Source organism: Astatotilapia calliptera, chromosome 5, assembly GCF_964374335.1.
Source record: "Astatotilapia calliptera chromosome 5, fAstCal68.1, whole genome shotgun sequence".
NCBI lineage: Eukaryota > Metazoa > Chordata > Actinopteri > Cichliformes > Cichlidae > Astatotilapia > Astatotilapia calliptera.
In genome coordinates this window covers 19801954-19824375 of record NC_137426.1, presented here as the reverse complement: position 1 = coordinate 19824375, position 22422 = coordinate 19801954, and the positions used below count along the sequence as shown (strand labels likewise).

Genomic DNA, 22422 nt, shown 5'->3' with positions numbered 1-22422 from the left:
GTATAAAATGATATCCTTCTTTTCACATTTTTGTATGAAAAATCAAATTTAAATCTATTTAAAAAGCAAATAAAGTAAAAGTGATTGATATTGGATCTTTTGGTTCGATGTAGCTGTCTGTGACACTGCATGCTGTGCAACTATGCTGGTAATCGGGCTAACAGTACAGTATGTAAAAATTCACCATGAAATTATTTTTAATTAAAAATATAAAATCTTCTCTTTCTTTCAGGTGGAGACCGCCCTAAACTTCCTTTCCATACCAGTGCGTTTACTTCCATGATAAATTATAAACCTTCAGAACCTGGAGGCCCCTGCGTGCTGGGTGTTGGGCCGTGTATTGTTCTTAAAAACTTTAATGGCACCAGTCTGCTCTGGGACGACATGAGGCGCACACTGGCGTTTGCCTGGGAATTGCACGTCTTTGGGTCTGCCAGCCTTTTCTTGCTGATGGCTTGCCTGGCAGTTGTGGGGACGGCTGGAGCATGTACGCTTCCTCGGCCCCTCTGTTACACCCTGATCCTGGCAAATAGCTTCCTAATCATGGGTGGTTCTTTGCGTACCATCCTCCTCATACTTGACCCCTATGGTACCCGTCAGATTCTGTCTCATGCCACTCTGGCAGCGCTACATAATGTTCCTCTGCAGCTTCTTCTGTGGGTGCAGCTTGCTCTCGCTCTGGTTACACTGAAAGGGTTAAATTTATTACTTTTCCCACTAAAGCTGCAGCACCCATGGGTGGTTGGAGGGTTTGGTATATTTCATTGCTCTGCATTATTTGTAGCCGATCTATACTCTTTAACTTTAACCCCTGCTGTCCCTCTTTTGCTACAGACCCTTTCCCTCTGCTGGGGCCTCCCATTTTGCTTGGGGATCCTCACAAAGGCCCTTTCCAATCTGCAACCCTTTCTCAGGTCCTCTTTACCACAGTGGGCTCCTTCACAGAGGCCCGAGAGGCGCGGAAAGCGAGTCATAGCAGGGTGCGCTTTCCTTGGGGTGCTATGCTGCAGCCTTCAGATGTATAGTCTCTTCTGGCTTTATGGGCTACTGGGAAACTGGAGGCGCTTTGGCTGGGGCTGGTGGCTGAGTCAGTTCTGGGCGAGACTCCTTGAGTTAGCCTGGGGATTCTCTTTGCTTGTCCTGGGATCTTGGATCTTCTGGACTCCATCTAAGGGTCACACAAGGGGTGATCATGTGCAGAGCAGAGTGGAGGCATTCAAAAGAATGGAGGATAAAAGCTTTTGGGATAGGGTGTTAGCCACTGTGTGGAAAGTCCCACTAAAAAAATCAGATAAAAGCTGGGAAGACCTGATGCCAAATAACTGGTCCAAATATAACCTGTCAAAAGCAGGTATCAGCAACAACATAATGTCCCCATATGATGATCGAACATCCACCCAAATATCAGAGCACAAGTCTGATCCTGGTAGTAGCAGCTCGGACTCTCAGGCAGCATTGCTGTGGCAAAAAGTTGGTGAACGTGAGTGTATTCTTTCACTTATAGAGTTTGACATGCGGCCCCCATCTCCTATTAACCTCAGGCGCAGCATTGACAATGCTTTTCACCACGGACAGCTTGTAGCAGGGAGTCTGTTCACACCTCCGCCTCCCTCATGGACAATGGGCACCAATGATGAAGACGGTGGTCTAAAACCCTTCCCTCCTGCTTTTATCAGCTACGGCTGGATGGACACAGAGTCCATTTCGGCATCTCTAGACCATTTCCAGGCCAAAGAACCAGTACAGTCACCCAGTGCTGCATCTGAAAATAATGGCAGCAGTGAGTCTAAAGCTGCTGCATACATGAGAGAGGAATTCTCTGCAGTGATGCATCAGCATTACTGGTCAGATGACGATGTCACAGACCTCTAAGGACATAAACTTCTTTTACATAAACTATAATATTTCTTTTAGTAAAAACTGTTTACTATGGGTGGGTTTGATAATGCAAAAATACAGTCAGTATGACCTGAAATTTGTCACTTTTTATGTGATCTTTATGTTTTTGAGAAGATGATGGTACTTTCACTTAAATAAATCTGTTGAGTCAGATTTTTTTCTCCTAGTGAATAATATGAGTATTTAATAATAATAAAGGTCTAATATGTTTTGTTCTGTCAGTGTTATTTGTGTATGTAGGACAGATGACCTTTAATTCAGCAGGTTACCATCTCTTATCTGTTGACATCTGATTAGTGTACCAACAGCGACTGGATGTTTTTACTGTCTTGTTTGTAAATCAATTTGAATTTATATGAATAATATGATCAACAATAAATTTAGAAATTGAAAGAATAAATTTTGTGCTAACCATGTTTTACATCATACCAAATTTACTTTTATTGATTTTGCCTCAAATATGTGTGTGTGTGTGTGTGTGTGTGTTTGTGTTCAAATCATAATAATGGCAGTCAGCATGGAGGTGTAAGGATGTAATCTTTTAGTAGATGTTTAGATCACTGAAAACTGGTTTACGTAAAGCTGAAAAACCGAGAAACAGAAGATTTTGAGAAGAGGTGAAAAAAAGAATAGAATTTAAACATTCGATTTTAGACATGGGTGTGGGTAATTATCCCGAACAAAAGGGAATTAATTAAACTTAGTAGCATTTAGTTGTGTTATTATTCAGCTTGAATTGTTTGATATAACTACCAGTGTTAGAAAAAAAGAATCTATTGGGAAGAACTCAAAATTTTCAAAAAGTCATAAATTGACAAGAAAAAAAATTGTACAGAGACAAAGTGGTAAATTCAGGATTAAATAAAGGCACATTTACAAGAAAAAACCTCAGAAACATTTGAAATTTTCTGAGTTTTCTTTTTCCTGCTGAATTTGGAACTTTTTTAAACCTACATTTTGTTTTTTTAAAATCGCAAACTCGATGGTTATTTTTCCCATAAATATTTTAATCTTCTTATTTCTACTTTCAGTAGCCCCAATGCATATGTCGTAATGTCGTATTTCTCAGTGGTGCGCAAACACAAAAAACAGGATAACAGAGCTGATTAGTCCAGTACATGCTTATCATACACAACAAAGACTTCTCCCGCTACAGGTTGACATGGCAATGAATGATTGGTCAACAGTTTGAAAAGGGGGTGGTTCTGGAGATTACCTTTGAAATCATTTTACAAAAGCACCGTTATATAATAATTAAAGGTGTGATGCCTTGCCTCCATTTGCTGTATGTTGCAGTGACAGTTTCTCAATCGTTTTTCAAACTTTGTGATGATTTGTGATGATGATGCAGTGGGTGCTGTGCAAACACCTGCAGCAGTGTGATTGATGTTTAGCCTAAAACTTTGCTGACATTCAAATGTGACCATCAGAGTGACTTAAATTGGTAAGTTTCAATAGCCTAAATACCATCTCACATCTGTCTTATTAAAGGTGGTGTGTCCGGCGACTCACTGTTTACTTTTAAACAAAAGATTTGTTAATGATTAATTTTAAAATGTAAATTATTCATTTGGAATAGATCATAAAAACCCAGCAGACCACATCAATCAAATCAAAAAGTCTGAATATATTTAATATTCTAATTATTCTAAATCAAACACTTTTCATTTAGTGTATGAATATTGAATATGCATTGATACTATTGAATTTAGATTCACTAGATTAAAAAAAAAGATTAATGGTTAATAATCAGATATTAAAACTACTGGAGTGTTTACACGTGTAGCATCTGTGGATCTATTGTTAAACAGTTTTCTGAACAGTTGACATTTACTGCACCTTCTAATTGATGCATGTGCTCACAGATCAAGGTGTGATGGGCCCTCTTGTGGTCAAACATTGTAAACAAACATTTACTCAGTTTATTTCCTTGCAGGATAAAGAATATTCACTCCTTCCTTTATGAGCGGATGGTGAGTTTTTGGTTACTTGCCTTTTGCTACCCAACATTAACCCTACTACAACACCAATCGCACCTCCTGGTGAAAGTGGTCAGGTCCTGCGGCAGACTCAGTACCCTCAGTTCCCAGTGTTTCCACAATACGTAGTTCCCACACTTATCACACATGTTTATGGTATTCCCTACTACATCCGTAGCTTCCCTCAGGTACCGTTGCAAGCTTTGTAAACTAAGAAGTGCCTGCACTTCCCTACCCTGAATTCTCATTTAGGCCTCATGTCTTGTTTCCCAGACGTGAACTGCCTCTCCATAGTATCCACAATATCCATTTCCTCTGTTCTCACAATTCCCTGTGGGACCTGGAATTTTCCATCCCACAACCCCATCTCACCCTCTTGCCCCTCCTCCATGACTGTGGTTTTTGTAACCATACCTGTGGCCACAAATGATCACAAGTCCAATAAGTTCCCCACTTGCCTGTTTCTAGTATTTTCTCAATATACTTTTCTGCCATTCCCTAACAAACTGCTCGTATCTCCAAAGGATCAAACTCAAACTGCCGAGCATCTTAAACCTGTAAATCCAGAAGCCCACACCACAATACCCGAACACTCAGACTAACCAGATGCCTGTGGTGTGTCCATCAACATACTGCTGTTACTATGTCAACAACAGTGTTGCCACCGCTCAGAAGCCTTTGACTCAAACATTTTATCATCCACACCCTTACAAGTAATGACATTATGTTCCTCGTGAGGCTGCCATGCCAGTATTTCCTGATCCTTCAGCCACACCTCTTACCAGCACAGCTCCATCAGCTCAGAGAATTTCAGCCTGTCTGCCGTGTTTCCTCTTTGCCCTTTCCTTTATCATCGGAGGCCAAAACTGGATACACAATCATTGACTGAATTTGTTTAAAACACTCATACTCAACTGTTTTGTCGTGTTTTTCAGTCAGTCCATCACCTATCCTTTGGCATTCCTTAATGTGTACATTTATGCAGGATTGCTTTCTTTCATCTGTACGCTGTGAACAGGTTGCTGTACATTTTACATTAACTCACTGGCAACTGGATGACAGTAAATTATTTTCAGTAACTATGTTGCTGTAGTTTAAGTTGCAGTAAAATTACTGTAAATACTTTTTACATTAACTTAATAGCATACAGCTGCCAATCTGCCAGTAACTTATTTTATTTTATTATTCAGTCCGTAAGAAAATTATTGTATTTGTTGTTTTTATTTATTTTTTAATTATAGCAACAGAAGTGTCACAAAAGTCACTCTAGTTGAGCACTGCAAACCACATCTAACTTTCCATAAAATAAAATATAAAATCACAATTAGTCACGAAGACCTGTCACTACAAGATGCTTTTTAATTGTTAAACGTACAATTAAAACAAATTACAACAAATAACAATTATACTCATATATGGCGTCTTTTCGCTTGGTCTTAATATTAATAACTAATAAACACGCCTGGCTGTCCTAATATCTGCGACAGTAACACAGTGCTCTTATCATATCAAATCAAACATTCACCTGATGATGGTATGAGATGCAGAAACAGAGATTCACTAAAGTTATTAGTATTAGCTATTAGTTTAGCAGCATCACTAAAATTAGAAACATGTTAAAAAGTTAGGCTTGACTATTGAAACCCTTTATTTCAGGCTGTTCTACAAGCTACCTGAAAAACCTTCAGTTAATCCAAAATAATGCAGAGAAAGTACTAACAAGGGATAGAAAGAGACACAATATTGACCCAATATTGGCTTCTCTTCACTGACTCCTGTTAAATCCAGAGCTGAATTTAAAATCTTTACCCTCACATTCAGGGTACATTCATAGAAACATAATCCCAACAGAAACTGCTCTCAGGCTGCAGGCCTGTTTTTAAAAGTAGAATTCAACGCAAAGCCTTCAGCTATCAGGCCCGTCTCCCTTCTAACCAGCTCTTAGTTTGAATTTGAAACACAGACACAACCTTTACTTTTAAGATTAGGTTTAAACGTTTCTTTTCGATAAACCATTTAGGATCAGATGACCCTGAACAATTGCTACAATAGGTTTAGGCTGCTGTGAGACCTCTTATGACACTCTGAACACTTCTTCTCCACTCCACTCTCACCTCTCTACACCAGCCTGTGTTTATACACCACTACTGCGTGACATTAAACTGTATTTCTTTTGTCTCCTGTAGTATGTTTTGGCCCTTGTCTCACTTTGTTCTCCTTTATTCTTTTCTCTTTCCCCTCACTCCCCAACTGGCTGCCGCTCCCCTGCCAGAGGTTATGTCTTGGTAAAAGAACGTTTTTCCTTCCCACTCTTGCAAAGAGGTAGCTCTTAGAGATCGTCTGATTCTTGGGGTTTTCTCCGAACAATAGAATCTGTACCTTACAATATAAAGCACCTTCAGACAGCTGTTGCTGTGAATTAGTGATTTATAAATAAAACTTAATTACCTCAGAGCCTGTCAGGGGGACAGCAACCTTAGCAGAGATACCCAGACCTCTCTCTCCCTAGCCACGTCCTCTAGCTCTTCTAGTGGGACCCCATAATATTCTCAAGCCACCTGAGTGACTTAATCCCTCCACCGTTTCTTGGATCTGCCTCTAGGTGCCCTCACAGTAGGATATACACAAGACGCCTTAATTAGGAGGTACCTGAGTGTTTTAACCACCTCATCTGTCTCCTTTGATGTGGAGATATTCCTGTAAACTTAACTTGCATGGTTTCTTTCTCAAGATGAATGTTGTTTGATAACAGAATAATCTTAAATTTATCTTCTAGTTCAACTGATTGATAAACCCAAAACTGAAATTCTGCATCTATGTTGTCATTAACCAGTCACATTTACATATATTTAGCACAAAAGTAAGGAAATATGTGTTTGGTCTTTCTTTGAGAAGAATGCTTCTTGGCAATAAAACTTATGCCACTGGAAAACCTGTTTATTTTACCTGACATGGTGACACATCTGTAAGGAAAATGCATTTGTGAGTTGTGCAGCAGACTTGAGTATGTTGGTTGCATCCATGAAAAACTGTCCGAAAACGTCTGTGCCAGAATCAAACAGCTTAATGTTTTGAGCTTCTGGTCTTTATCAGGACTGGTTGTTGGCAACATGTGCGCTGTACCTGAACATGTGGGTGAACATTATGTTCAGCGTTGAGCCCAGAGTCGGCCTAGCAATTAGATCGTAGGGTCAAAGTATGGAGAAGATGCAGAGAGAGAGAGGTAATTGATCTGCGATCAGTGGCAATCACACATTTCCAAGCTGTTTGGCACTGGGAGAGACGTTTTGACAAACTTTCCATGCAACCCACAGACTCAACTCTGCTGCTCTAACCACAAATGTATTTGCCTTACAAATTTGGCTCCATTTAAAGGGATATAAACAGTTTTTTTTTCAATGATGTAAGATTTATTCCCCCCCAAAAAAGAAGCATTGTTAGAACAGATACATAATCGACCAGGTTTCTATACTGTTTTGTGTTACGTTTATATTCAGGGTACAAATACAGACCCTAACATTCCCAAACAAAATACTGAGTTAAATTTAAGAGAAAATATCTGCAGCCACGCCTGAAAACATTTACTTGAACAGTGCAAGGTCAGGGACGTGTGACCCAGCAGTCAACCTGCTCACCTGCGTGGATCACACGCGCGAAGGATGGGCGAGAGCTCGGCACTGCTCTGACGTCGAGCACGCTATTTGACGTCACCGTGGGAGTGTCCACCATCGGGAGAAATGAACGGTCATCAACACAATCCTCTGAGCGCTCATGTAAGTTGATACCCGCAAAACACACATTTTTTTTTTAAATGTGAGAAGCCTCGTATGAATGAAACGTGTTTCCTCGTGCTGTCGCCCGCCGTGCAGGCACTCCAGGGCCGGTGGGTTAATTATCCGGTTGCCGCTGCCGCCTGGCGATGAGCCTGTTTGCTGCCTGTAGCTAACCATGGCTGAAGCGATGTTGGTTAGCTTTGAGAGCCTAGCCAGCCTGCTGCTAACTGACAGCTGCGAGTGGTCAGGCGGCGAATAAGCGCCTGATTTACCAGCCAGGGTGTTCAGGGTGGGCGATGTGGAGTGTATTTACATGTGTGTGCTCACGAAAAGCGAACTGATTGCTCATGTTGTAACTCGTCAGGGTTCAACTTTGGGGACAACACCCAGCTGGATTCAGTGACGATATATGTATATGTTTTTTTAACAGTCGGGATATTCGAGGAATATAACATTTAGCTAAAACTAAAGGATTTTGTCCATCAAGCCCTGGTACAAAGAGTATTAGCTAACGCAAAGCTGCTCTGCGAGGACTAAATACGCCACCATGAAATACAAGAAGGTGTGATTAAGAAAGCCTGGTGGGAGTAGGTGACAGATGGCCACCCAATACCTCCAATGTAAACGTGTTCGAGATTTTCACACCTGTCGGGACCGTCCCCGCCTCCCCCTCTCCGGTGCTGATGCTGTCAGTTTATTTCTGCTATTATAGATTTTGATGGTTACATTTCATATGGCAGGAGAGTTTCCAGTGTTCATGACTCAGTATCTTGGTAGCCTATTTGTTGTTTGGGTATGACTGCATAAGGTTTCATTGTCATTATGCAAGCATAGTGAAATTATAGCTATACATGGTGCATGCAAGGAGTAGAGATAGTGAAGGTGTTAATGTAAATACCTGAGGTCATCCATCCAAAGCACCTGAAAGTGCACAAGACAGATAAAGAAGACGTGTGCAGGCAGGGTGGAGATGAACGTCACGGGTGATCTGAGACAGAAGGATAGCAGCAAGTGAAAGGGAAAGTTTACAAGATATAGATATGCATAAGTTAGTGACAGAGTTCAGCAGTGCTACAGCTTCTGGGAAGAAGTTGTGTTTCAGTTTGTGTTTGTGGGTGTAAGTGTATGACGAGGCTCTTCTAGAATAACCTGTAATAATGACATTAATAGCCATGTAGTGTAATAAACAGCTACTAAATGTGTATTAACGCTTTGTTTTGTTGAAAACGGGGAACTCCTGCAGAACTGCTGCTATCACTGGAGAGCCTGTCATAAACACCTGTCACCTTACACAGCGGTCATCTTCTGGTTTATACATTCAAATCAGGGATGTTGGGTGAACTTTAATATGAAGCCACATTACAAGGCGTGGCAGCAATGAGAGGTGATGCTAGCCTACACTCTGTTCTTTGCAGGATACACACACTGTTAAATCAATCAGGTCTCCTGACAACACAAAAACAACACAAACTGGCTTTAAAGAGTTTCGGCTTCTGTATGTAGGTTGTAAAACATTGACTGCATTTTAAAGAGCTTCACGTGAGCTCCGGTGTGATGTGGGCAGGGGTTTGACACTGCGATATGTGCTGTTATCATGAATTTTAAGCATGACCTCGCTCCGCTTAACACCAACACCGGTGTGCACCGTGGAGTGAAATAAACGCCCTCCGGCTCCTTTACGTTAGCTTGCCCGGTTAGCCACCAGTGGAGAAGCCAAGCCTTCAATTCGGGGAAAGCGATGTTTTCTGACTTTAGCTGGCACAAGGGTTTGTACCACTCTGAAGTAAAGCCGTAGATTTCACGATTGTTTTGTGAAAATGTCCAACAGTAGTTTTTTTAAAGCCCGGACCCACGAATATAAGCTAGCGAGCTGCTAATTCCATCCTCTTCTTATCTCTGGCTAATGTTAAACCGCTGGGCTCGGACTATTTGCAGTAACTCAATAACGGCACTCATACAGACAAGTATGTACATACATAATTTAGTTTATCACAGCATCTCCTTTTCAATTTTTAAGTACAGGCGTTACTACAGTTACCTCACATGTAATGACACCGAATGCACCTGTAACCCCTCGAGTAATGTAATTACCTAGCCGGGGCTGTGTGGTGATGGGTAAACGACGGGCGGCTTACGTGGTTTTGTCAGGGTGTTTTCTTTTCCTACCGTCCTTTATTTCACAAAGAATGAGTGCAGAGAGGAGTTGTTCAGGTGATATGAATCAATCACGAACACGAACAAAAACAACAGAAACATGCCGGGACCATCATTAATTCATGGTAGAGCTTAAACGTACTCAACCACCTCTCTGGTTGAGAAAATGAAAAAAACATTAGCACAGTACAGTTTGATTTAACTCTCTTAACTTCATTGAAGCGAACTGAAGTAAGTGTCAGTGCTATAAATACATTTAGCTGAGCCTTTTTGTCTTGACAGGATCATTTTGGTGCTGTAGTATATTTAAAGGAGACTTTTTTTTATTAGTAGGCACAGATCCTTTTCACTCCTTGTGCTTTGATTGTGGCAGATTATTCTTACAGACAGCGATGTTTACATCTGTGTCAGTGTCGCATTATTTTATTGTAGATTTGCCTCCGTAAACCTGTCCAGCACATAATCCCTCTGGGCTATGCAGCACTATTAATTAACATTACACAGTTAATTAAGCTAAAAGTCCTCAGGGGGGCGGGGGCCCTGCGCTCTACAAAATTAAACTACATGTTTTCATTCCGCCATCCAACGAGTTGTATGAGCTTCCTGACATAGGGGGGATGGCTGTAACCATTTGTTGTGGATTGAATATCGGATATTAAATGGCCTTGGTTTGTTGTGTGTGCTGTTAGGGGCAATCCTTGTGGTTTTTAATTTAAATCCTCATACATCAATTTCAGCAGCACTGCAAGAACACCCTATTACAGCTTTGCTTTATAAGATTGTTAGAATTAATTATTGGTGCCAAATATTGACTCTACTTTTAGTGCAGGAGGATGGCTGCTTGTGGTCTTAATAATACAGATTATGTAACTGCTTGATTATTACCGCACATTAGTACACACTTTTGCATCTCTTTTTAATGCTTGTTTTTCTTGTTCTTCTTTTTCTTTGCAGCATGTGATCTTTCTAAATGTCCACGGAAACAGTTGACTGAAGTTTGACAGCTCTTCTGCCAGTTTTAATTTGGAAAAACGTACCCAGAGGAAGCAGTGCTGGATACTTGCCTGGATTACTGAGTCTTTTTCTGTGGCAATAGAATAGATCTATTGCACATGACCACATTTGAAGGTATGTCTTATCACCAAGTACACTCCTGCTGCAATGAATGCCCTTTTTGTCAGGATTGACATTGTTGGATCTTTTCACTTATCTATCTCTATCCCCAGTTAAATTAAGGAATAAACTAATGCATTCAACCTAGTTTATGGTAATGAGTGTGAATAAGAGTATTCAAGAGTATTTCTGAGGCCTCAAAACAGCTGATCATGCTGGAACTCACAGTGCCCTGGGAAGAGTGGATTGAGGAGGCCAATGAAAGGAAACGACGACTTGGAAGACTTTCTATGAGCCCATAGAAGTGGGTTGTAGGGGTTTGCCAGACGATCACTCTGCAAAGTCCTAGGCCGGCTGGGCGTGGCTGGGGCAGCCAAGAAGAGGGCCATCCAGGCTGTGAGTGAAGCGGCAGAGAAAGCCACAAGGTAGCTGTGGATCAAGAGGGCTGATCCGTGGGTAGCTACGTACCGCAAGTCGGGGCCTGATCACCCCCGGCTGGGTATGATGTTGTGAGACCCGAAACACCTGATGACCCCAGGATACATCACTGAAGATGCGTACCAGTGCATCCAGGAGATGTGTCTTTTATACTAGTAAGACACAGCTCCAAAAGGACTTGCTGACATGCTCCAAACAGGAACGCTGCTTGCATATTTCTGGTGTAGGAACTTGTGGGTCGTTTCAGGGCACCTTGAAACAACAACTGGTTGAAACAACAACAGCTGGTTTCAGTGGTTAAAAAATGAATCATAGCAGCATTGGTTTAAACTCTCTAAAGTCAATTAACCACCTTTTCTTTCCTGAAAAACGCTAATTTAGGAGAAGTGGAACGATGTTCCCTCTGTTGTGGTTTCATTCATCCTCGAGCTGCCTCGTGCCTGCCGCTTGTTCCTGCAGTGAAAACGTACCTCATGTAGATGATGTGCCCATGCAGCACTGTATGTACACAGAGTGATGGGCGAATGTTGGCTGACCCACTTCAAAGAGAACACTTTGCCCTCAGCCTGGAGGACTCAGATGCCTTTGTACTTTTATTGTAGATGTAGGACGTTGTCACATATCTGTGTCGAATATTTGTCTTCACACGAGTCTTGTAAGCGATTCAGAGTAATAATGTGTGGTCAAAGAGCTTCTGTTTCTCATATCAGATGAAATTTATGCTTTAATCTGTTGGATATGTTGTTATTTAGATAAATATAGTATTCAATACCTCTATGAGCAGGTAGCTCCTCTGAACTGAAGCAGCAGATACGAAAACCAAGAGCAACAACAGGAGTGAACCAAGATACTGGTTTAAAACTAAATAGCAGCGTTTTAATGTGTTGTTTCTGCAAGAAGCGGTTAAGGAGCTTCCTTTCGTTACTGAACTGTTCACCACCACCTACTCTTGAACAATGAGCTTTCTTCTCAGATGCTGCAGGTCTAAAAGCTGGACTAGCATGCAGTGAGTCACAGTGTCACTAATGGAGCATTTCAAAGGGTTTTCTGGGCCGGTTTGCTCTGCTGACTTGTTAAATGATACATACATAGCTGTGCTGACTCAAAGGATCATTTTTCTGTTTGTCTGCAAAGTAGCTCGTCCTCAATCACTTTAAGCCTTGGATGTTTTCTTTATGGCTCGATGAAACAGACGGTACATTGTGTCTCGCAAAACAGACTGTCTGACGGCTCATCATAAAGTTACTGCTGCAAAATAAACCGCATCACAGCCTTAGTGACATGCAGCGTCGACTGTAATGTTCCCTTGGTTATCATGCTTTGAAAGATGTATTAAAGGTGTAACGTAGCAAGTGAATATTTGATTTAGAAAACATCAAACCCTCTAATTGGTAATCCTCTGCTGTCCATAAGCACTCTGATTAGGGACAGGCGCGATCTCACATACTTGAAGCATGCAGAAGCACGGCTTGAGACCAGTTAAATTGCCTGTTAGTGATATAAGAAATCAGCATGCTTGAAAATTGTACTTAAAAATAATTGAGTTTAATTATTGTCAAAACATGCCCATGAATTCAAACAAAGAAGACTGTGTAGCGCTAACTCTGCTGTTTGGTTTGGAGCTTGTAGGACAAATGATTTGAAAAGTGTTTAAGTAGGAATCTCTCAGGCTTACATCCTCCCGTCTCGTATGTGTTGCAGATGAGCTGTGCAGTGACAGCTCCTTGGAGCAGTTCTAAGCTGCGTTCATGTTTTCATATTCATGAGCTGTTGTCTTGTCTTGCTGTTGTAGTGTATATCTAGTAGTTGTTATTCAACAGTAACAATGCGTATTAAACATAAACTTAGTGTCAGGGACTAAAGGTTTTAACCAAAGGTCCACTAGGCTGTTGACGCTTTCCGGTGGGCAACATGTTGGATGCTGATAAGTTGTTTATTGCAGTGCTGGTTTACATATCCATCATTCCACTCATTAGTGACTGAGTGGCTTTTGTTCAGCTCTGTTTTTCTCTTTTTCCTGTTATTTGAATATTGTAATTTATGTTTTTTATTTTGTCTGCGCTTCTGCTTCATTTAGCCAGTCCTGATTCGTGAGTCAGAAGAGGAGAGGCTGGGCTGATGGTAAGCTCTCTTACAAACTATCTAACCTTCTCTATTGCTCTCATCCTCACTCTGTCGTTTCATGTTGATAAACCCAAAGAGCTGTGTTCAGCACAAACTGACATTTAAAAGCCGAGCACTTGGAGTGGCCCTCTATATTACAGGATGTAGCCTTCTCATGAAATGAGAAGCAAAGTGGGGAGGCCGCTGTGGATCGTGGAGCACCTTACTCAGTTGAGAAATAGATTGTAGTCACTCTCCATTTAGATCTTCATTTATGTTTATTTTACGTTTAGTTTGTTGTGGTCTCTTTGTTAGCATCTGAACATTCTCAGTTACGTTGATTATTTAGTTCTGTAAGGAACACTTTCTGAAATGTAATAATTCAATGATTTTATACATAAGGGCAAAAATAAAGAATGGACACTATCTGCACATGTGCAGTATATCAGATATGAGCATTTCAGAAACTGTACTTGTTTATTTCGTAGATTTTATGTTTTTGCTTTACTGGGTTGACACAGTCATGACACGAAACACGCAGTATAGCTTTCTGGTGATGATTCTGGTGTTTTTTTCCCCTTACATATCATGTGAGTAATCTACTTTTAGGATCTCTTTGCAAAAATAAAATACTTAAACAAAGTTGATCCTTAACAGGGTGCTGATTGTGCTTTTAGGTTACATATAATGTCCCTTTGTGTTACATTAATGTTTCCATGGAAGTGTAGTTATGTGCAGCTTTGCCACAGCCTCCATTCAAACTTACTCTTCCAAGTTTTGTGGCACATGCTCTGCTGTCATCAGGAAAAGCCCTCGAATAACAAGTTTGCTTTGCCTTACTGAACACAGAGGAGCTGCATGAGCACAAATTCCAGCAAACTTGTCAATTTTATTTTTAAAACACCAAATATCCAAATAGAACATTCACAGTCTCTCTTGGTCACAAGTTACTTTGATGCGTCTCCAGTTTAGTATTTTCTCGTCCTCTGACCAGTGGCAGATTGCCCTTGCAGCTATCACACACTGTTATTCTACCTGGTTAGCTGTAATTACATTCCATTCAGCTGTTAATGTGAGAAATAGTAAATGATTCACAGATTAGTTGCAGATTATTAATCACAATGTAGTGGTTTACACATTCACATTCACAAAAGGTCACCTGTTCAATTCCAGCTGGAGACACAAATTCCTTTTTTGGTTGAGTCAGGAAGGGCAAACGGTGTAAAGCTGTGCCAAATTAAACATGCGGCGCTGCCTGCTGTGACGAACCCTTTTGACAAGGAAGCAGGGAAACGTAGCTTTAGTTGTAGGTTAATAATATTTGCCTTATATGGCTTTTTACATCAAATCTTAATTGAATAATCATAGCATCCAGGATGTGTTAACCAATCTAGATGACACTACCTAGTGCACCAGCATCTAAATGTAAATAGCATTTGGGAATTAGTTTTATAACACAAATTCTTGCAAATTAGATATCGTTAGCTTCATAGCATAAGTGCCTAAGTCATTGACTTAGTCAAATGACTTAGGCAATTATGCTATGAAGCTAACGATATATGAAGTTTAGTTGCAGATCTCAAAATGATGAACAAATACAAGAACAATAAATATAAGTTTTAATTATTCAGTTGTTCGGTGTTTTGAACCATTTGCTGTATTTGCCATCTCACCAAATAAGAATAACACGATAGATTAACACGCATGTCTGTGTTTTTGGACAACGAGAACAAGTGCCTCATTGATAATAACTGTGAGGAGGAAGGCTGCTCAGTCACCACAGGTCCCGTCTGAATATTATAACACATTTAAACCCCTTGATGAGCCACAGTGGGTGTTTTGTCTTTTTACTGAAACAGTGGCATTTAAAAAAATTAATATCACGCTAAAAATTACGACTGGTATACCAGCACGTCCAGTACATCTGCCCAGCACGAACCGAAATGGGTACCTATGTCTTTATCCAGATTGTGAACAAAAGTTAACTAAGAATCATGTTGACTGCAAAAAAAAAGGTCATGTCTGTGCCAACCCAGGTTTTTGTTGCTTAGTATTGTTTCCTATTCTTCTGCTGCTTATTATGTTCCTCACTCACTGCTGCATGTCATAATACATTTTATTTTCCTTTTGTGGTAGACAAGCATGACATTGAGCCAAGCCACAGATGCATGCCCACTCAAAAGGCCCAACTGAGCGCCATCCCCTCTGCTTCCCTGCTTTCAACCTGCCTCTCAGAGGGCGGGGTGTCGACGGGGCGTAGCTAGTCTCCTTCACACCCCGAGCAGGACCCTCACTGTGAAACTGGAGGTCTCAGATGGATCAGGGTAGTAGTGAGCAGAGTCCAGAGGAGCCGGACGCAGGAGGGCGAGCGGAGCCAGAGCTCGGCAGGAGGGCGTCGGAGTCAGAGCACGGCTTGTCCAAAATCACCCATAATGCCCTGGAGAACATGGGAGCGTTGGGCCATGGCCTGAAGCAATTCTTCCAGCCACAGCGCCGACGCTCCTCCGTTTCCCCGCATGACTCCGCCTCGTCCTGCGCAAGCGCCCCTCCCTCCGAACCCGCTGACGTAGGGTCAGAAGTAGGGGACACCCCCGCCTCCTCGGCCCTCCCTTTGGATTCTGACACCCCTGCCACTTCCGCCCCTCCTGCAGCTCTGAGCCGTGTCCTGCAGCAGATCCGAGGTCCACCAATGATAAAGCGAGGCACCAGCCTGCAGAGCCGCCGCAGCAAGGCGGGCGGCACTGGGGACCCTCCCCAGAAAGGTAGCCCACAGATCCACCGGCGCAGCACCCATGAAGCCCTGTTGCAGGCTGGACGCCCACGCTCCTCTTCGACCACAGACACACCCAGCAGCCCAGCCTTGGCTGACATGCTGCTGACCTCTGGTTACCACTCCACTGAAGAGCCCGACAAGGTGAGAGTCTTAGTTTTGATTCTTGTTGTAAAATCTGGCGTGTTTGCCCTAAAAAGTCTGAACTGAAACTTGCCAGTAAATAAAAGTGTTTAATGTCAGTAATAGTGTGTTATAGCTGGTTCAGGATCTGCCTCCAGTTAATGTAGTATTACTTGTCAAAATGCTTGTTTTACAAACTGTAATGTCGAAAGACAAAAATAGAACCAGAGTCTTTACTTATACTTAGTTTCTAATTTGAAAATGAGACATTTCCTGATTCACGGATGGAAACTGTAGTTCCAGAAGTCAGAATGACACTCACCTCTAACCACATACAAATATGTGCAGTGTACTGTGAAAGCACAGGATGTGAAGTACAACTCTCACTGCAAATCCTGACATCATTATACTGTATATAGAGATGAGGTCTAAACCTTCAGAATCAAGGTGCAATACTAAGGCTTTGCACTCAGGATTAATTTGTTTGGCTTATTTAAAAATAAACAGTTACATTTTAAAAATAAACACAAACTGACTCGCGCACTAATTTGTGTGCAGGAATGTCAAAACTAAATGAGTTGGACAAACTTGTTAAGAGGCCATTAATGCTTTAGATGCGCAGGGATGAGCTGCTGAATGGGGAGATGAGCTGTCAGCGGTGGAAGGTCAGAGATTGCCTTTGAGTGTTTGGTCACTATGTGCTTTAAGCCTTTCTAAATTTAGCTTTTGCTGTCCGAGTGTACTTCAGGTCAGAGCGGGCTTGCAGGGCTAAACAAACTCAAAACTTGTTTGTTTGACATTTAAGTACAGTTATGAAAGACTGCATGACCTCACAATGGCGGGAAACTCTCTTAAATTTATTATTTGGCAAAACCCCCCAAAACAACCTTTGGACCGGTAACTTGTAATCAGCAGCTCTCAGCTAAAGTCCGCTTATGGCTGACAGTAAAAAAAAGTCTCTCAATCTCTTTGTTGTTTACTTTTAGAAGAAGTAGACACTAAAAATTAATGGATGAGTTTTCAGTTTGAGATGCACAAGTTTATATAAACAAATTGTAAATTTAAAGCTAGTTTTTGCATGTGGTCAAACATCACATCCATCAGCCTTGCAGTCCTTTACCTTTATAGTCGGCAGGTGTGTTGAATGTGTTTGTTTAGACGGATACAAACCGACACCAGTCAGGATCACTGATTCAGAAATCATGTAGGAGGAAAATTTCATGATTTCTGAATATAAAAACTTTATTTATGCTGTTACAGAAGATTATTGTGATTATAGGAATAGGGTCACAATCACACATAAAACACGAGCTTTGTAGAAGATGTTACATTATTATGTAGCTGCTCTACGACTCACCCTTGTCGTTTCAAGTATATTCAACCCTGCAGTTGGAATTTGAAGTAGTCTTCCTGTTTTGCAGGTTATTAGATAGCATAACCTTGCATCACCTTTTTGGGTTTACGTCATTTAGTTGGCTGCAGTCGTGTTTTCAGTCATGGGTGTTGGCTCTCGTGTTTGTTGATTTTCTGTTTCAGATTTAATGTTTCTCTCTCCCGTGGCCTCAGGGTGAGGGTGTTCGTTTGTGGAGTCGGGTTACTTGTCCTGGACTTTGTAACTAAAGCACGTCACAGGGGGAACATTTAAATTGCTGTCAAAGCAGCACCACAAAAATTAGTTGACTTGCTGCCTTTTGAATGATTTTTCTTTCCTTCTGTTTACCTATTTTATTGTACTTGTACCTTCTGGATTTGGAGCTGGGCAGTGACAGTTAAGGTGGAATTTTGTTGACAGGTGCCCTCTGCTGTTGTGAATATGTAGTTACAGATCACTCTGAAGGGTGCAAACGTGTGTGCATGAGTAGGTGAAAATAGTCATTTGTATACCTTCAGTTAGTGCTGATTAGTGTTGCCAGTTTTTGGCCTAAAAAAATCTTTGCAAATTAAACCTTAAGTTTAAAAGGAGCGATTCACAGGTTACTCAGCGTTTATAGGATGATTAAAACTACAAAATTGGCCCAGCAGGAGCAGTTTGTCATTTTGAATTGGACACAAATGGTGTGATCCAGAGACATTAGAGAAATGTATCAAAAACGATGTTGTCATTTATACAAATTGTGCAGTAGTTGATACTTTTACACTTTCAGTGCAGGACTTACTAAACTGATAAAACACATCTGTTTAGCACACTATATGAAACGAGGAGGTTAGTTTTAACTATGGCACAGTGATTTAAATGTTTTGATTATGTTTTAAGTGGTTAAATACTTTCCTCTTTCCACTTTTCTTGAACAGCTTGATCGTTACGATGCATCGGGCCCTGCTATATCACCCAATGCCCTCCCATACGGCGCAGATGGATATGACGTGGTTGACAGTACCCCAGACCCCCAGCGTACCAAGCAGGCCATTGCCCAACTGCAGCAGAAGATCCTCAAGCTCACAGAACAAATCAAGATAGAACAAACTGCACGTGACGACAATGTGGCCGAATACCTGAAACTCGCCAATAATGCTGACAAACAGCAGAGTGCACGCATCAAACAGGTGTTCGAGAAGAAGAACCAAAAGTCGGCTCAGACTATCCAGCAGCTGCAGAGGAAGCTTGAGCACTACCACCGGAAGCTTCGAGAGGTGGAGCACAACGGCATCCCTCGCCAGCCCAAAGACGTTTTCCGAGACATGCATCAGGGCCTGAAGGACGTCGGAGCCAAGGTCTGTGTTTTTTTGTTTTTGTTTTTTTTTTTAAGCGTCATTTAAATTTTTAGGTAATTTTTTTTCATAGCTCTCCAAAGCTTTGAAATCATCCTGTCCAAGTCGTTCTCCTGTAGTGCACTCATGCCTTAAAAAAGTGCCCTGACAACAGAACACTAAAATTCATATTATCTCAACCAAATAAGACAAACCTCTGCATTCTGCTCTCTTGCAAGGTGCTGTGGCATTTACCTGAAATACATCACTGCATGTAAATACTGCATACTTACTGCACATACTGCCAGTCGTTGTTCTCACTGTTGACTTTCTTGAAAAGCAGAACTCTGTTGAATAACTGATAAAATATGTGACTCGATATAGAGGAGTACAGTGGTAGTGGTTACCATTTACCTTCCATACTAATTATTTATGTTAAACCTTTGTGAATTTTCTCAGAGCAGCTCCCAGGTCACATGGAGGACAATGCTCAATGTTAAGACTGAAATGCATAAACATGAATAACAGACTAGTTATTTTTCTGGTGGAATCAATCCTCAAGTTCTCCATCTGATAGTGTTGCAGTAACATATTTGTGGCCTTTTTCCTTCAGTTTACTTGATAACAAACATCATACAATCTTAATCTGTGGCTTCACCGACCATTTGCTGAGTATCTGCTGCAGCACTTCACCTGGTTTAGCCATTTTTGATGATGCCATTGGAAGTGTCAGTGCAGTTGTACAAATCAGCCACGTAGATTAGAGGCGCAGAAGTAAAAAAATAGACTAGTCTTCCGTTTTTTAACTTTTTTTTTATTTTATTTTTTATTAAATTGTTGTGCGGAGTCTGCATTCTCCCTGTGGTTGTGTGAGGTTCCTTGGTTACAGCCAATTAATGGGTTAATGGGTTAATGGATAATTCAAAATACATCCACAGATTTATCTGTGATTATCTGGACTGCTGAACTGTTCAGGTGTACTCTTATCTTCTAACCAGTGTCAGTTAGGATAGGGTTTATCACCTCTCACCTCAACTTGAAAACATACCAGTAAAAGTTCAAAATGTTGTTTAATTTGTGATTGACCCAGTCATGCACAGATCTGCAGATGTGCCAATTAAAAGTGTGTGCGCTCTGCAAACTGTCTCGATACACTTGGTGTTTAATGTAGCCAGAGCTTTTTTACAGTATATCACAAAAGCATTCTTGAGTATTGACTTGATCCTGTTTCACTACAGGTAACAGGAGGCCTCTCCAGCTTCTCTCAAGCAACTCATTCTGCAGCTGGAGCCGTGGTGTCCAAGCCGAAAGAAATAGCTAACATCATCCGTAACAAGTTTGGCAGCGCTGATAACATCGCAGCTCTGAAGGACTCTCTCGATGAAACCCAAGGAGATGAGGGCATTGGTCCTGGGGGAGCAAGGGCACTTGGAACAGGGGCCTTACCATCCAGCCCAAAGTATCCCAGTGATGATGACTGCTCTAGTGCTACTTCTGGTTCTGCAGGAGCAAACAGCACCCCTGGTGCCCCAGGAGGCCCCCCCAGCTCTAAGGGCAACACGCTTGATCATGCACAAGCCTCAGGCTTTGATGCTATACTCCACGAGATCCAAGAGCTTCGGGAAAACCAAGGTCGACTCGAGGAGTCCTTTGAAAATTTAAAAGCCCACTATCAGCGGGACTACACTATGATCATGGAAGGGCTGCAAGAGGAACGATACAGGTAGATTTGTCATGTGCTCTGCAGTATAGTCTGTTTATGTAGGACTTGTACCATTTTGTGAAATGTGCTGCTTTGCAGGTGTGAACGTTTAGAAGAACAACTGAATGACTTGACAGAACTGCACCAGAATGAAATTTTGAACTTGAAACAAGAACTGGCGAGCATGGAGGAGAAGATCGCCTATCAGTCTTATGAACGAGCGAGAGACATACAGGTAAGCCTCGCTTGGATGAACAGAACACGTGTGCTTCCTTATTAGAGCTCTGTCACCGACTCTTTTGTCTCTCACCTGCAGGAGGCGCTGGAGGCTTGTCAGACACGCATTTCCAAAATGGAGCTGCAGCAGCAGCAACAGCAGGTGGTGCAGCTGGAGGGTTTGGAGAATGCCACAGCGCGGACTCTTCTTGGAAAACTAATCAATGTGCTGCTAGCTGTGATGGCAGTCCTTTTGGTGTTTGTGTCCACAGTGGCTAACTGCGTCGTGCCCCTGATGAAAACCCGCAGCCGCACACTTTCTACATTGCTCCTTGTAATTATCCTCGCCATCCTCTGGAGGCACTGGGATGCCATTTCAGAGTATATGCATCGCTTTCTTCTGCACCCCAGATGACCGGCCTGGAGAAGGTGCATTTAAGTAATTTAAACATGAAGGGACCGGAGGTGTGAAAGCGATAATAAAGGAATGACACTGGCCCATGTGGGAAGATGAATCTCAGCAGTCCTCCTTTTTCCAGCAGCTTCTCAAAACAGGAGGATTACAAAGCTGTCTGTCACTTTACTGCTCTATGAAATACGTTTCGAGGAGAATAAAAGTGGATACGGAGAGAAAAGGCTGGATGTTTGATATGGACTTTCTATATCTGGTGCAATTGTGGCACGAGCATACTGTAAAAGGGTGAACGGGGCATAGTTGAAGGAGCGGGCTGAGAGAACTGCACACTTGATTTCTCTCTTCTGAGTGAATTTGTTTACATGTGGGAAAACATTTCATTGTTTCCCCACAGAAGAAAATATTATTCAGAGTTTTATTACTTTTCAACTGATTCAAGTGGTATTGTTTTGGAGTTACTGCTATTTTTAATACAGCCGATTGATGGATTTTTATGTTCTTTTTAACTGTAATGAGCCTACAGTGTTCTGCAGTCATAGTCGCCCACGCTCTCTTTTTTGTACTTTTTTTTTTCTGGTCTTGTGATTCAATTTTTTTTCCGTCTGCTTTTTTTCCCCTCTTTGCTCTCTTTTCAGATTTCAGCTTTTATGACCAACACTTCTCTCTGCTCACTACACTCTAAAGAACGGGGTGCTTGCACATCAGCTACATTGCTCTGGGTCAGACACATGTGGGTTCTTGTTTCTTAATGGATGTGTGAAGTCAGTAACACTGGTAACGGCACAGCCAGGATATTACTATTATGAAATTTTGTGCTTGGAGTTGCAATCATGCAAACCGGACCCTACTATCCTGGTGGTTTTTCCACTGCAGAGGAATCATCTATGAACTCATTTAACATACTTGAAGAGCAGTTAAAGTGCTCAAAGACTCAGTGCTTCCGTACTGTTTCTATTAGTGACAATGAAATAGTAATACTTTTAGTTGGGGTTTTTCTTGTTTTTTATTTTTTAATTAAAGATAAATAAATTTGCTGTTTAAAAACTGAA

General features: G+C 41.6%; 3 protein-coding genes across 6 annotated transcripts in view; 2 read left to right on the top strand and 1 right to left on the bottom strand.

Annotated features, from left to right (window-relative positions):
• LOC113022444 (proline-rich transmembrane protein 3) overlaps positions 1–2299 on the top strand; it is a 3893-nt gene extending 1594 nt beyond the window's left edge. Inside the window, exon 3 of the mRNA XM_026167873.2 lies at positions 233–2299. Within this exon, the coding sequence (XP_026023658.1) occupies positions 233–1872 (1640 nt within the window). The 3' untranslated portion in view covers positions 1873–2299. The remainder of the gene's footprint in view (positions 1–232) is intronic.
• qrich1 (glutamine-rich 1) overlaps positions 1–8574 on the bottom strand; it is a 20777-nt gene extending 12203 nt beyond the window's left edge. The window contains exon 1 of the mRNA XM_080301830.1: positions 8550–8574. Coding sequence (XP_080157956.1) covers positions 8550–8559 — 10 coding nt within the window. The 5' untranslated portion in view covers positions 8560–8574. The remainder of the gene's footprint in view (positions 1–8549) is intronic.
• On the top strand, positions 7510–22422 carry tmcc1b (transmembrane and coiled-coil domain family 1b). 4 transcript variants are annotated; one of them, XM_080301832.1, is made up of 8 exons: positions 7510–7651; positions 10760–10933; positions 13438–13477; positions 15596–16373; positions 18645–19064; positions 20279–20763; positions 20842–20977; positions 21059–22422. In XM_080301832.1, exons 4-8 carry the CDS (start codon positions 15774–15776, stop codon positions 21371–21373), a joined length of 1956 nt encoding a protein of 651 aa, XP_080157958.1. In that variant the 5' UTR covers positions 7510–7651; positions 10760–10933; positions 13438–13477; positions 15596–15773; the 3' UTR covers positions 21374–22422. The 4 variants fall into 4 exon arrangements, with proteins under 4 accessions (XP_080157958.1, XP_026023651.1, XP_026023647.1 ...); XM_026167866.2 differs by having other exon boundaries at positions 13434–13477; positions 16111–16373; XM_026167862.2 differs by having other exon boundaries at positions 13434–13477.